Source organism: Rhinolophus hipposideros (genome assembly GCF_964194185.1).
Source record: "Rhinolophus hipposideros genome assembly, chromosome: 2".
NCBI classification, from domain to species: Eukaryota; Metazoa; Chordata; class Mammalia; order Chiroptera; family Rhinolophidae; genus Rhinolophus; species Rhinolophus hipposideros.
Genome location: NC_138048.1, coordinates 107,320,193 through 107,334,456, shown reverse-complemented (window position 1 = coordinate 107,334,456; position 14,264 = coordinate 107,320,193). Strand labels below are relative to the sequence as shown.

Below are 14,264 nucleotides of genomic sequence, written 5' to 3'. Positions count from 1 at the left end.
GATGCCTGGGGCAGGATGTGGCCAGACAAACAGGAAAGTAACTGAATTAGGTGCTTTCAAGTAGTAGAGGGTGTGACAGTCAGGGCCTGAGTGCTATGAAGGCAGGAGGTGGTCAGGGAAAGCTTCTTGAAAGAGGTGACATTTGAGCCGAGATCTGAATGACAAGAATGTTTAAGGAACAGAAGAAGGGGGAGACTGGGGTGTGGTGAGCCAGGGAGGAGGGGTGGGCTGGAAACAGATTGCCTGGGGTCTCATAGGCCTTGGTGATGACACTGGCTTCCAGTCCTCGTGAGATAGGGAGCCCTGAGGAAGTGTTACGCAGGGGAGTGATGGGGTGTGATGGCTGTGTGGGGAGTCGTGGAAAGGGGGCGAGAGTAGACACAACAGGGTGGTGAGGGGTCCTCTGTGACAAGATGGCAGCTTGGATCCAGGTGGTGGCATGTAAGTGGAGAGATCAAGCAACTGGGATTGAATGTCAGTGGGACAGAGGGTGAGAAGTCATGGGAGGACGGCCTCTAGCTTTGTGGTGAGAGCCCCCTGGGGGGGTGCCACTGCCTGACCCAGGGGCTAGTGGTGAGGCTGTGGGGCAGAGGGATGTGCATGCGAGGTTCTGTTTCAGCAACTCACCCCGTGGTGCCCAGCAGACATTCACGTGGAAGGGAAAGGTGGGAGGCGAGAAGTAGAGACACCAAGTGTTTATAGGAGTCTGAGAAGTGAGACAGAGCATGGAGGGTGGTGTGGGATGGGAAAAGGTCGGTTTAAGGTGAGACACAAAAGAGCTCCTTGTGCATCCGGGATGGTCCAGCGAGGAGGGAGCAACGGACGAGGAAAGTTGATCCTATCGAACCGAGTCGTGGGGTGATGAGAGAGGACGATTCTAGAACAAGGTGGAGGCCCCTAGCTCCAGAGGCAGGAAGTCTTCCCCTGAAATCAAATCCTAGAGATGCATGAAGAATGCCAGCTGGAAGGATGAGCCAGGCTCCCCGGGCTTGGGAGGAGGAGGCAGGGAGCAGGAGGGACGTGGACACCTGTCTGGTGTCTGCAGTGGGACCTCTCCCGGACGAATTCCCTCTTCCTGAGAGAGCTGCTATCAGACTGATTACTCGATGATGTTGTCTGTCTCAGGGAAAACTTCGGAGGTGCTCAACGCTGTTATGGTGCCCCTAATTGAGCCCTGGCAATGTAACAGCAAATATGTCTACAATAACCTGATTACACCTGCCATGATCTGCGCAGGGTATCTGCAGGGGACCATTGATTCCTGCCAGGTAAGTGCAACCGTATTCAACCTTTGGACCTTGCCTGGCCCACTGAGTCGGTGAGGAGAACCCCCCACGGGAGACAGGGTCCCATGTCCCTGGGACACGGAGCCAGCTCTGGGGCAGCTGTGGGAAGTGATGGCAGCTAACGGGCACGGTGTGAAAGTTTTTGTACTACCAACACCACTCACATGCCCTGCCTCCTCCGAAAGGATTTCATTTTGTCAGAGTGTCAGTGGAATCGAAGTAAGTATTTTGTGTATTTTGAAATACAGACACCAATTTATTTAGTAACTCTTAGCTGGTGGAGACTAAAATCAGTCGCTGGTATAGTCTCTTTGGGGGATTATATTCCTGTGAGCTCCTTGGAGGAGTGAAACCTGCACACCCACTCGTAACTCCCACTTCCAACCCCCCACCCTCTGGGCAAGACCAGTGTGAGCGTGGGCTGTGGTTTGAAATTCTGCTCTCCGTTCTTTGCTGCGTTCCTCAGGGTGACAGTGGTGGTCCTCTGGTCACTTTGAAGAGCAGCGTCTGGTGGTTGATTGGGGACACGAGCTGGGGGTCCGGCTGTGCCAAGGCTAACAGACCAGGAGTGTACGGAAACGTGACAGTATTTACAGACTGGATTTATCGACAAATGAGGGTAACTTTCCCATCTTTCTGATTGAAGTCTCGCTCGTGTCAAAGCCCAGATGTCTCTGAGGTGTGGCCCCACTGCGGGAAGCAGACTGCTGGACACCCATGGGCGGGATGTAAATGCTGCATCTGGCAGAGGGCTGAGTGCTGGAAATAGACAACTGAGCTGTCCTGTTGGGAGCTGCGTGGTGGAGAGAAGCTGGGGGGCTGGGGTGGGCCTGGAAGGGGTCGGTGTTCCACACAGCTCAAGGGTGGTGAGCCAAGCCACGGGGTGGACTCTGTCCAGCGTGTGAGGGACAAGCCGTACGGGGCCAGAGCTTGGAGTGAAAGGCTGGGTGCAGGACACAGGTAGACATCCAGGACGGTTAAACACTTGTCTGTCGGTGGCTAAGTCAAGCTTGATTTTCCCAGGGAAGGCCTGTGTCCCAGCTGTGCTAAGCGGTTTGCTTCACACACCCCACACTCCCGGCTCCCTCCAGGCCGAGCATTGCCAGCTGCACTCCTCGACCTTCATGCCGTAGGGGGAAAATCCCTTTGTCTTATTAAGCTTGCCTATTCGGCGTATAAGTGCCTCATGTCATTCTAGGGGGAAAAATGATTTTTCTATCGTTTGTCTTGAGAAAATAACAGCATTTCTTTTTCCTTTTTGAACAGGCAAACAGCTAATCCACACAGCCTTGTGCTTGGTGTCGTTCCACAAGGAAATGAAGGGGCTGATTTTTAATTCCCTGTGCATAATGTATCTTTAGAAATGATTCAAAGGTCCTCTCATTTTTATTAAATAGTGAACTTGTCTGTCTTTGGCACTCTCCACGGTTCTGTGCAGGCCACAGGGGCTCCTCCGGGCCTGTGCTCCCTGGCCTCTTGTCCAAAAGGGGTGACCGGCCGGACTGGGTGTGGGCGCCTAGGCCAAGGCAGGACAGAGGGCTCCATCCACTCATTGGGGTCTTCCTTCTGAGCCTATCTGGGGGCCAGTTTTGGATGCACAGGGGGCTGGTGCCCTCTTAGCTGCTGGACAGCTTGAGATGGAAAGAGAGAAAGCCGGTGGGACCAGCAAGGGCCACCCTCTGGGCCACCCGAGGGCTTGTCTCCCTACAAGAATTTTCACTGGTCATTTCTTAGTGCCTTCTTAGCAGCCCCGGCTGGTGGCTGGAAATAAAGGGACCAGCCCTTCATGGGTGATGGCTTGATAGTCACTTGAAAGGGCATCAGAAACCGTTTTTCTTCTTGCGGGGGTGAGAGTGTAGACGGAGCCAGACGTGCTCACCCCTGAGCATTGCTGGGGCAGGTGGCCACGGCGTGTCAGGGGCTCCGCCCGGGGGTCCGCCTTCCCCCCCGACCTCCTCCTTGGGGATGAGGACTCCCCTGTGGTCCTCACAGGAGGGCCGAGTGGGGTGCCACGCTGACCCTCTTCAGGCCCGCTAATCACAGGAAATTGAGGTCACCCGGGGAAATCAGGGATGGGTGATTAAAAATACACTGTTTCCATGGAAAGTTTCCACACGTTACTACCTCAGTGCTCATGAAATCTTGGCCGTGACACCTCTACTTCTCACACTTGGTTCTTGAAAACACTGTCCTTGCCAAGAATGAGTGGTGGCCAGCTTGAGCTGCTTTTACAAAGTGACTGGCTCCTCATTTCATGTTCTGTCAATGAGTTTGCTGAAGAACAGCACCTGTGCTTGCGACAAAGAAGAGAAAGGTGTATTGTGGACTCCCTGTGGCCCTTACGTTTCCCCTGGGGGAAGGGCCACACTTGAATTGCCAAGTGGGGACATGGAAATGCTGTGCTCTGAGCACTGCCTCCCCTCACGCATACTGGTTTCCGAGAGTGAAATGATGATTCTACTGCTGGGACTAACCTTGCAATGGAGGACGGACGGCCCCACTCACAGGGTGCCCCACTGCACATGCCTCAGTGACAGCAGCGTCCCCAGGGGCCTTCCAGACAACGCAGCACTGAGGTTCCTGCTCCCCAAGCCAGATTTTAAAAAGCCTGTCACGGTGAGAATGTTCCTTCCTTAGTGCTTCTTTTTATTTATGTGATGCCTCACCCCCCCTTTGTCTTGTTTTGTATCTTTTATAAAAGTGTAAAATTCAATTGTGAAATATTGTACAAATAAATTATACGTTTTTTCCAAATATTCACTGAGTCTTTGGAGGCCTATTGCACCTCATCTGAGAGTGTTAGGGGGACTCAAATTTTCTGCCATTCCCATGGTTATCGAAATGCTGCTAGTATTGATTTGGGGGTTACGAACAGATCGTACCACGTAAGCGAATTCACAAATGATGATTGAGTATATATCTAAAAATATATCCACATGGATAGTTGACAATCTTCCGTTACAGTTTTCATTTTGGACTCACCTTGTGAATGGTTTTGTTTTAGGATGAGGCTGAGATCTAGCCAGAATGCTGAGACTAGGGAAATAACTGATATTTTTATATTTAAACCTTTCGAAAAAGTTAATTTGCTTAATACAAAATGAGCCACAGTACTATTAATAATAGTAAAGTGAACCCACGAATGTTAATAAAAGTACATGGTTTGTGCTAATTATTCTGTGGGTTCTTGCAGCTGGGCCGGTGGGGGCGTCCCCCACCTTGACTTGCCTCTTGCTGAGTTGTTGCGGGGACAGTCCCACCTTAGACTGGATCTGGCCTGTTCCCAGCTCTTTCTCTCTGTTCTGTGCTTAGTTCCCCTCATCCTGCTCCAATTTCAGAACCTTTGCCCCCCCCCCCCAGACCAAGGCGTCTCCCCAGGGCCTGGCTTTGTGAAGATCCATAGTCCCTGGTTGGTGACGACTCCCACGGCCATGTGCTGCTTTGGACGAGGTGATGTGTCACGTGAATGCCAGAATGCCCTGCCCCAGTGCACGCAGTGTTTTACGAAAAGTGCTGGAACTTAGGCTACTTCTAAAGTAACATTTAAGAAATTCACCAATGTACCAGCTAGATCATTCTAAATGAATTAGCTTCATAAATAGTGGTGTGTGAACTATCACTTTGCTGTGATGAAGGAGAGTGATCTTGTCACCGCCTGAAAACCCACCAAACCACCGGGATCGTTTCCCCAGGAGGCAAGCAAAGCGGGAATCGGACAAAGGGAAAGCCAGCGCTGGTGCACCTTTGCTGCTTTTCCTGCCGCCTGGTGCAGGATTTGCTGCTGGGGCTGGAGTCCTTTCCTGCCAGACAAACACGCCCCTTGGGGGACTGGTCCACCTTCCCCAGGCTGGGTGCTTTTGTCTTTGCTTTTGCTCGAAAGGATAGTTAGTGAGAAAGGCATATGCTCTGTAGCTTCTAGAGGATAGTCAGGAATCCAGAAAGTCATTTGAACACGTGCCCAGCATCTCCCACACCCCATTCCCTCCCATAGCATTTATTAAGCACCCGCAGTATGCCAGACGCCAGGTTCTAGAAAAAAGGAGTGTCATGCAGGGTGTCATGTGGGGTCTCTGGTCTCGCTCCCCACATAAGAACGCAGGACATGGTGAGGCCAAAAAGGAACACCCACGGAGCCATAGGTAGGGAAGTCATACCACTATGGTCTCACTGGAGGCTGGGTTTACACGATGTGCGACCTGCTGTCTGCTTTGCTGCCAACCGACCGACTCTCCTCAACTCTCCTTACTCTCCTTCAGTCTCCTCCTTCACTCTCCTCGGCTCCCCTCCGTAGCCGCGGCAGTTATATTAGTGGCCAATGGCTCACTGGTTACAGCTGACGGTCAACTAGGCACAGCTGATGGCCATCTGATCACAGTTGATGGCCATTTACTACCCGAGCCAGCACCTTTCTATGTGAGGCCGAGAGCCTGGAAACTTTTTTGGGGGCTTTGTCCCCACAGTCTGTCTGCTCGAATGTTTCTTCCTCATGTAGGCAGAGTTTAGCTGACCAATTAAAGCATCAACCGCCCTGAAGGCAGAGAAAACTTAAAACCTCAAGTTAAAAAGGGGCCAAGGAAATGCAGTACAGTTCACAAAATGCGTGATACACAGAAAACAATCTTACCAATAAGCAGATGCCCCCCAAATTAGCAGGGATTTAACAAATCCTATTACTGAAAGTCAGGTGACCCTCTGCAGGCATCTCCCAACGTGGACTCCAGCGCTGTGCCTCCCTGAGTCCTGACACCTGGAAGGAGCGCACGCTTCTTCCCCATGGATCTTCCCTATGGATAGGTGGTTTGGTGCGTGGGGACAGACCTGGAGAGTCCCCAGCAGATTTACCCCCTGGGTGATTTTTTTTTTTAAAGATTTTATTGGGGAAGGGGAACAGGACTTTATTGGGGAACAGTGTGTACTTCCAGGACTTTTTTCTTCCAAGTCAAGTTGTCCTTTCAGTCTTAGTTATGGAGGGCGCAGCTCAGCTCCAGGTCCAGTTGCCGTTGCTAGTTGCAGGGGGTGCAGCCCACCATCCCTTGGGGGAGTCAAACTGGCAGCCTCGTGGTTGAGAGCCCACTGGCCCCTGTGGGAATCGAACCGGCAGCCTTTGGAGTTAGGAGCATGGGGCTCTAACCGCCTGAGCCACCGGGCCGGCCCCTCCCTGGGTAAATTCTTGATCTGGCGCATTTTATCCCCTTTCTCCCTCCACCCTCTCTGAGAATACCGGGAAAATTGTAACCGCAAAGAACACAGCCTCCTCTGACTTTTCTGGCTCCCCAGAATCTTGTCGCTGGTAAGGACGCCTGGTACTGGAGACGCTGCTCAGGGCAGCCACCAGGGGGCGCCAGCTCCCCAGAACCTGGTCCAAGCCGCGTCCAGGAGAAGCGGGCCTTGTCTAAAGGGACACATGCTTGGTACCAGCCTGGGGGTGCTGGAGCTCTGCCTCTGGGCAAATGACCTCTCCTGACTTGGCCTTTTATCCTCAAGTACATGCAGGTACCCAGGAATTCAACAGGTTGGACTCTTAATGGTGCACATTACACACCAATGTCGTTTGCTCCACGCTGTTTCATTTTATCCCCCATTTCCTCTCAACTGCTTGTCAATAAGCAGTTCTCCATCTTGTACCCAACTCACTCCTTCGTACCTGGCCCGGCCATGGCGGGCCACGTCTGCTCCCCCAGGTTCCTACCTGCTGTCATTTTCAGGCTTCTCCCCAAAATAAAAAAGGTGTCAGAGAGAAATCTGTTATCAAAGAGTTTATTATAAATCAATGAGGTGTGATTTCTACGGCATGGCACTAATGATCCTAAAACATTGGGTGTTTGAAAGGTTGTCGAGAAAAACCAGGAAACAGCTCCCTACAATGCTCATGAGCATGGGTCTCTGATAAAGGCAGGAGAGAGTTTGGGGAGCAGGAACTATGTGAGGGGGGTCGTCGTTTTTCCTAACCGGGAAGATGGCATCATCCATCCCACCTAATCCACATCCTTCACAAGGATGGGCCTTGAGTCTCAATGCTTGAAACCCAATTGCTCACCACAGCTTCACACAGGGTCCATCTCCACTAAGAGACGAGCATGGCGACCGCTAACCACTCTGTGAAATGGGGAACTAACAAAAGCACAGTTGTGGGGGAGGCGCCGGGTCCTCACTCCCTGCATACATGCCGTGGAGGCACAGGCCAGACAGCGCCCGACTTAACCGGGGAATTTGGCTAGCCGGTGCCGAGCTTGCGTCAGCCGCGCGTGCCGCTCCTTCAGGAACTTCCTCTTGTCGCTGGTGTCACTGCGTTCCTTCAGGAGCCAGCTGTACTGGTTCTTGTCCTGCAGCAGCTGGAGCATGGCCTTCTGCAGCTGCTGGCCGTACGACCGGAGAATGAAGAACTGGATAATCAGAGGAATGTGGCTGGACAGGCGGTTGGTGGCCTCCTGGAAGGGACAGTTCACAGAAGGATTGAGGGGACATTGTAATGAGGAGACTCCACGGCAGCATGCGAGCACCAGGAAGCACCTCGACCCGGCAGGTGCAAGGTGCCCCCCTGGGTTTCACATCCATCAGCGCCCTCTGTGCTAAGGGCAGCGAGGGACGACGCGCATGCACACGGTGCAGACAGCGCCCTGCTGGGGGTCAGGGGACAGCTGTGCGCCACAAGCTTGTCCTACCCATTAGATGCTTCCTTCTGATGGAAGAGGGTAGCATGTGCTCCGAAAAGGGAAATGGACGACAGAGTACAAAAACTATTTACAACTTACTTATAGTGCAAATTCTTTACAATTCCACCAAAAAGATTTTATGACTTTTTAAAAAATCAACACTAAAATGATTTTAGCGGAACAAAGGCTGGCCTATCAAAGACCACGGACAGGCGCCCTATGGAGTTTCACATAGGTCGACTGGTAGTTTCAACCCTTCCGTCTCCCTCCCCAGCCCCACCTGCTGGTGAAAAGTTTCTCTTTCTGAAGACAATGACCTCTCACAAGCTGACAGGCACTGGCACCTACCGGGTTCTGTGACCTCTCTGTGCCTCAGTTTCCTTCTCTATAAAACACGAGCACCCGGACTCAATGGACGGTTGAAAATATTAAATGAGCCAAAAGATAAACATCTACGAAGATGCTAGGTGTGGAACAGAGCTCAGTGAATGTTAGTCAAGAGGGTCAGTGAGACGGAGATGGTACATATATTGTGTGTCCGAGGAGGAGGAGGAGCCAGGGAGGTGGTGAAAACGGGGAAAGGAGAGAAGGGACAGGCTGATGGGAGACATTCAAGAGGGGCACTGGGGGCTGCAAACACTGGAGTGTGATGTTGGAGAACGGATACAAGCTGAAAGGGATGGCTAACATCGGCAGTGACAAAATCAGGCACCCACAATAAATTTTGAGACTTCTGGTATGAACATGGCTGCAAGAATCATTTTCTTGTTCTCCTGAAGATCATCCAAAACAGCAACAGTTCTGGTGGTCGTGGGAGACAGGTGACGTGTCACCTCTGACCCACGTGTAGCAAAAGCAGCGGCAGTCAGGCAGAGCCACACGCAAGGAGGGGACAGAGGAAGAGTGGGCAGGGACAGCGTGTGTCAGACAAAGAGAGGAAACTCCTTTCCTGCAAGGGATCTGAGTCAGGTCAGTGGCAGAAGTCCCTCCCACCAGGTGCGTTGGTGGAGACGCTGCACAAGAGACTCACGGATGGGCCATGTTTTCATGAAACACTCTCTTTGGTAGCTGAGAAGAAATGTGTGAGTGCCAAACACCAGCTCTGGACCCTTCCTCAGTGCCCACAGGGACTTTGTGCAAATCACCGACCCAGGGAAAACCAACTCATTTAATGATGCGTGTGCTTGAGACAGTGATGGCTCCACACGTGTCCGTGCATACTAATTCTGGGATCTGCGAACATGTGACCTGTCACTGCAAAGGGCAGTTGAGGTTGCAGGAGACCGCTGATTAGCTGACATTAAGATGAGGAGACTACCCTGGATTACCTGGTGGACCCCATGCAAAGGAGGGAGGCTGACAGGAGAGTCAGAGGGAGCTGTGACTCCAGAAGGTGGGAGAGATGCACGTGGCTGTGGAGATGGAGGCGAGGCCACGGGCCAGGAAACACTCCTCTAGAGTGGACAAGGCAGGGAAACAGACTCACCCTTAGCGCCTCAAGAAGGAACACAGCTCTGCCAAAAACTTGATTTGAGCCAGTGAGGATCATGCTGAATGGGGACAAGTGGCATTCTCGCTAAAGTCTGAGACAAGACAAGCCTGCCTGTTAGCTTCACTATTGTTTTAAGTTTCATGAAAGGGACCAGACGAGGCAAGAAAAGGAAGTCTGGGGGTGGCCTGTTAGCTCAGTTGGTTAGAGCGTGGTGCTAATAACACCAAGGTTGCTGGTTCGATCCCCACATGGGCCACTGTGAGCTGCACCCTCCTTAAAAAAAAAAGAGAGAGCAAAGGAAGTCTGAGGGAAAGGGGAGAGAAGTGGAAAGCTACCACTGTCTGCAGACGGATGAGTGTCCCTGGGGAAAACTCTGGAACTTCTACAGACAATAACGGAATCAGTGTGAATACAGGGTATAAAATACATACTACACAGAGAGCACAGCACCAACAACAAACAGAAGATATAATGGGAAAAAAGACTCACTGACAATAGGGACAAAAACGAGAAAATATGTAGAAATTAAATATAGAAATGAGCACAATCTACATGAAGGGAACTTTAAAAGACTTCTGAGGGCCCCAGAAGGAGATCTTAGAAATAGAAAGACCCAGGATGGTCTTGGGCTAGAAGATTTACTGTCATAAAGATGTTGACTGTCCCTCTAGAGACGGATAAAGTGAATGTAATTCTAGTAAGAATACGTCCATTTCTCTGTTTTCACAAGGAACTGGATAAACTAATTCTAAAATTTATATTGAAGCTGGAACAGCTTTTTTGGAACAGTTTTATTGAAATAAAAACAGGCAGAGAATTTCTGCATAAAACGAGGCGGGAACACAGATGGTCGTACACTCATGTTCAGAGCAGCCCGAGGTAAGACCAACTCAACGTCCATGGATGGAGGAGTGGGTAAGCAAAATGTGGTCCCTACAGACCACAGACGGTTATTCCGCTTTAGAAAGGAAGGAAATTGTGACACATGCTACAACAAGGATGAACCCTGAGAATATTATGTAAAGTGAAATAAGCCAGACTCAAAAGGACAAATGTCATATGAAGCCAGTCATATGAGCTACAGAGTAGGCAAAGTCATAGAGACAGGAAGTCGAGGGAGAGGGAAGAGTGGGGAGGCAGTGGTTAACAGGCGCAGAGTTTCAGTTTGAGAACATAAAAATGTTTTGGAGGTGATGGTGGCACAACAATATGAAGGTGCTTAATGCCGCTGAGCGGTCCACTTAAAAATGGTTAAAATGGTAAATTTTATGAGATGTGTATTTTACCACAATATAAAACAAAAGAAGTGGGTGGGGGGGTTGGTTAGGAGAGTGCTAAGTGCACCAGATATTTAAACACAGTATAAAGATTTACGAATGGAATCATGTTGACACAGATCATTAGAACAGCAAACCTGTAGAACAGAAGTCTGGATCTAGAAAAAGGCCAATATACACAGGGGGAGAGAACGTGTGAAAGGGGCATACTGTACACCAGTGCGGCCAAGGGTTCTTCAATGAGGGTATTGGGACAGCTATTGGCCCCCCAGAGCAAGCCTCATTCTTGACATCAAATAATTCTGAAGGGACCAAAGGTTTAAATATAAAAATTGAAATAATAAGTTACTTGAAGAAAATACTGTAGACTTTGTTTATACATCTCAACAAGACAACGTCCTTTATCCAGTATGACAAAAAAAAGCGCAGAAGCCCCCAAAGAAACGACTCTGAAATCCAACCCACCAATCTAGAACATTTCGGCAGGGTCTAAAACCACCATAGACAAAGCCACAAGGCAAATGACAAACTTCGGAGTACTTGCGTCACAAATCTCTACAAGTGAACAGCTTGCTGCAGAAAGAGCTCCGACCGGATGCATTTTACTGAACAGGAAATAGAAATAACTCTTACACTATGAAAAGATGTGCATCTCATGGTAATAAGACAAAACGCAAATTAAAATTACACAGGTATACTATTTCTCACCTATCAGACTATGAAAAAAACCAACTTTAGGGTAGACTAAATGGGCAAGTGTGGGAAGAAACAGGCCTCCTGTGGGAAACACAGTATAATTTTAAACATCGATATAAAACGAGCCCTATCCTGTCCTTAGGTGTGACGGTCACTTTCATGTGTCAACATGGCCAGGCGATCGTACCCAGTTATTCAAACATTAATTGAGGTGTTACTGTGAGGTAATCTGTAGATGTGATGAACATATTCAACCAGATAACTAAGTAAAACCTTTACTTAGCATGGGGCAGCCACATCCAATCTGTTGAAGACCTTCTGAGCGAAACAAAGAAATCCTGCCTGCAGACAGCAGCTTCAGCTCCTGCCCGAGGACCTCCAGCTTGCCTCCCCTGAGGGCCTTCCTACAGATTTCGGACTTGACCAGCCAGCCCCCACAATCCGTTAGCCAGTTCCTTGAAATAAATGTCCTGATATACATGAGATGTGATTAAAAAAAATACGGTGAATGTTTAAATTTAAAAACAAAAATTATTACAGTAAAAGACACATTGCCATTAACCCCCCTCAAGGTACTCCCCTCACTTCGAACACTTATCCCATCGTTCCTGCCACTTTCTGAAGCAATTCTGGAAGTCCTCTTTTGTGTCTTCAGTTGCGCTGCTGTGACTGCCTCCAGGTCCTGAATCGATTCAATGGTCATTTTGACTTTGGGGGAGCGCCAGCAGTCGCGTGGTGCCAGATCCGGTGCATAAGGTGAATGCGGACACACCGTACTGTTTTTATTTGACAGAAATTGCTGTACCAGACGTGATGTGTGACACAGAGCATTGTCATGATGGAGGACGAAGTAGAAACACTCATGAAAGAGGACTTCCAGAGCTGCTTCAGAAAGTGGCAAGCATGATGGGATAAGTGCATTTGAAGCAAGGGGGTTTTGACAGGGGTTTATGGCAATGTGCCTCTTACTGTAATAAAATTTTTTAATTTAAACATTCACCATAGTTTTTGATCATACTGCATATATCCTATTGGTTCTGCTTCTCTGGCACAACCCTGACTAATACACCAGGAATCTCACTTGTAGCAATTTGACCTCCAGTTATGTGACATGAACCAAGCTATCCACTTAAACATCCCTGTGTTAGTAAAAAACTGGAAACAAACTATGTCTGTTAATAGGGAACAGGCTTAATCTGCTGCACCCATAAAACGGGATACTCAGCCACTACGAAAAGAAAAAGGGGGGGCTCCACGTGAGCTGGAGTGGAACAACCGCCAAGGTCCAGTAAAGGAAGCAAGGTGGGGACCAGTATGTGTACTTGGCTAACCTTCGTGTAAAATGTGTAATATATCGCTTTTCTTCAGAGGATATCCAGAAACACCTGGGGAAGGGCTTCTGGGGAGGGGACTGCATGGCTCAGGACGGGGTGGGTGGAGACCCACTTTCCACTGTCTCCTTTTTGGAGTTTGTGCCTGTGCATGCATTCCCTACTGTCGGGTTCCACGAGGCAGGTGACCAGATGGGTGGCAAGCTCAGCTGCACGAGCAGCCGAGACGTACAGGTGTCCTGTCTTGCCCTTCACCAGCTTCACTCACTTGTGTGCATGTCCCTGTGTTGGCGGGAAATGGAGTTCGACCCTTGGTGTTGCTCAGAGTGAGTTGTTTCTCTGTCCAGCTACAGGGCATCCCCTTCAGAGCCCAGCAGAAATGCAGAATCCGGGCCCAAACTCAGACCTGCAGTCCACCGCTGCTTGTCAACAAGACCCCGGGAGGTCAAGTTTGAGAAGCACGGCCTTAAGTACTCGAATAGTGAAGAGAAGGAGGGACCTGGTTACTACTTGCTTTACCTGTCCAGATTTTTACGTATCCCAGCGGCTCTGACTGAGGTGTGCTCAACTGAGTTTTGCAGCCATCCCAGGATGAGTTAGATCACCCTTCACACTACCTGATATATAGAGTAGCCATGAAAGCGCGTGTCTTGGTGAGTGGCTTCTACGTGGCGAGCCGCCATTGCACGTTACTGCCGGGCTTAGGGGTCTCCCACTCATCCCGCGGAATAGCCACCAGACACCTGAGGACAGACCATTTTACAAAGAAGGGTGCTGAGGCTCAGAGAGCTTGAGGCACTTGGCCAAGGCCACAGAGGAGAGTGGCTGTACGCCACAACCCCTTCTCGGCAGCCTAAGGCTGAGTGGCTTCTGCAGAAGCTCAATGGCTGAAAGACGGAGCTGCCTGATGGTCACCGCACGGAGATGATAAGACTAAAGAGAGAGGCATTAAGGAAAGGAAGCGACGTGGAAACCACATCCTTGAGACATGCGTGGACTCACCTCGCGGTAGGCCATCAGATGTTGAAAGATTTCAGCTATGGTTTCACTCAGAGAATTGTGCTGAAGGGATGGCACACTTGACTTATTCTTCTTCTTATCTTCCTCTGCTTCCTTCTCTCTGATCTTCTGTAATGAACTCCGATACACTTTGTCTTGGCAGTAGACAATCTGCTCCATTTGGAAGTGAAGTCGGATGAGCTTCTCGGCTTCTTTTTCTTGTTCCAGTTTAATGTCTTCAATTTTAGACTATGGCACAAGAGACACACAAGGTTCTCCTCAAGAAGTGAATTGCTGGGTCACAGGAAGAGCATCACACGCAAAGCCCACAATAGCAGGTTCTCCAACTTGCACGAAAGTAGCACACTGCTTTGGAGCAACCTTCTGCGCCTGCACCTTGGCTTATCTAAGACGGGGTTCCCATCCCCAGTAGAGGGTAGGGCTCTCCCAGGGAAGCTGAGTCACACGTGTGACAAGAGCCCTCAGCCCCAGAGCCTGGGAACCCATAGGGCTCTGTTTGAAGGCCCGAA

General features: G+C 50.0%; 2 protein-coding genes across 6 annotated transcripts in view; one reads left to right on the top strand and one right to left on the bottom strand.

Moving 5' to 3' along the window:
* The window catches only part of TMPRSS2 (transmembrane serine protease 2), a 36,527-nt gene extending 32,071 nt beyond the window's left edge, over positions 1–4,456 (top strand). For 3 of the 4 annotated variants that reach the window (XM_081062582.1, XM_081062581.1, XM_081062583.1), the window contains exons 12-14: positions 1,126–1,268; positions 1,753–1,905; positions 2,553–4,455. In XM_081062582.1, coding sequence (XP_080918708.1) covers positions 1,126–1,268; positions 1,753–1,905; positions 2,553–2,564 — 308 coding nt within the window. In that variant the 3' untranslated portion in view covers positions 2,565–4,455. Of the gene's footprint in view, positions 1–1,125; positions 1,269–1,752; positions 1,906–2,552 lie in introns of all 4 variants that reach the window. The other variant, XM_081062580.1, reaches the window with a different exon arrangement.
* Positions 4,457–7,028: 2,572 nt separating this feature from the next.
* The window catches only part of MX1 (MX dynamin like GTPase 1), a 30,723-nt gene continuing 23,487 nt past the window's right edge, over positions 7,029–14,264 (bottom strand). For both annotated transcript variants that reach the window (XM_081071724.1, XM_081071723.1), the window contains exons 14-15: positions 13,738–13,983; positions 7,029–7,714 (exon numbers count right to left, since the gene is read on the bottom strand). In XM_081071724.1, the coding sequence (XP_080927850.1) occupies positions 7,484–7,714; positions 13,738–13,983 (477 nt within the window). In that variant the 3' untranslated portion in view covers positions 7,029–7,483. The remainder of the gene's footprint in view (positions 7,715–13,737; positions 13,984–14,264) is intronic.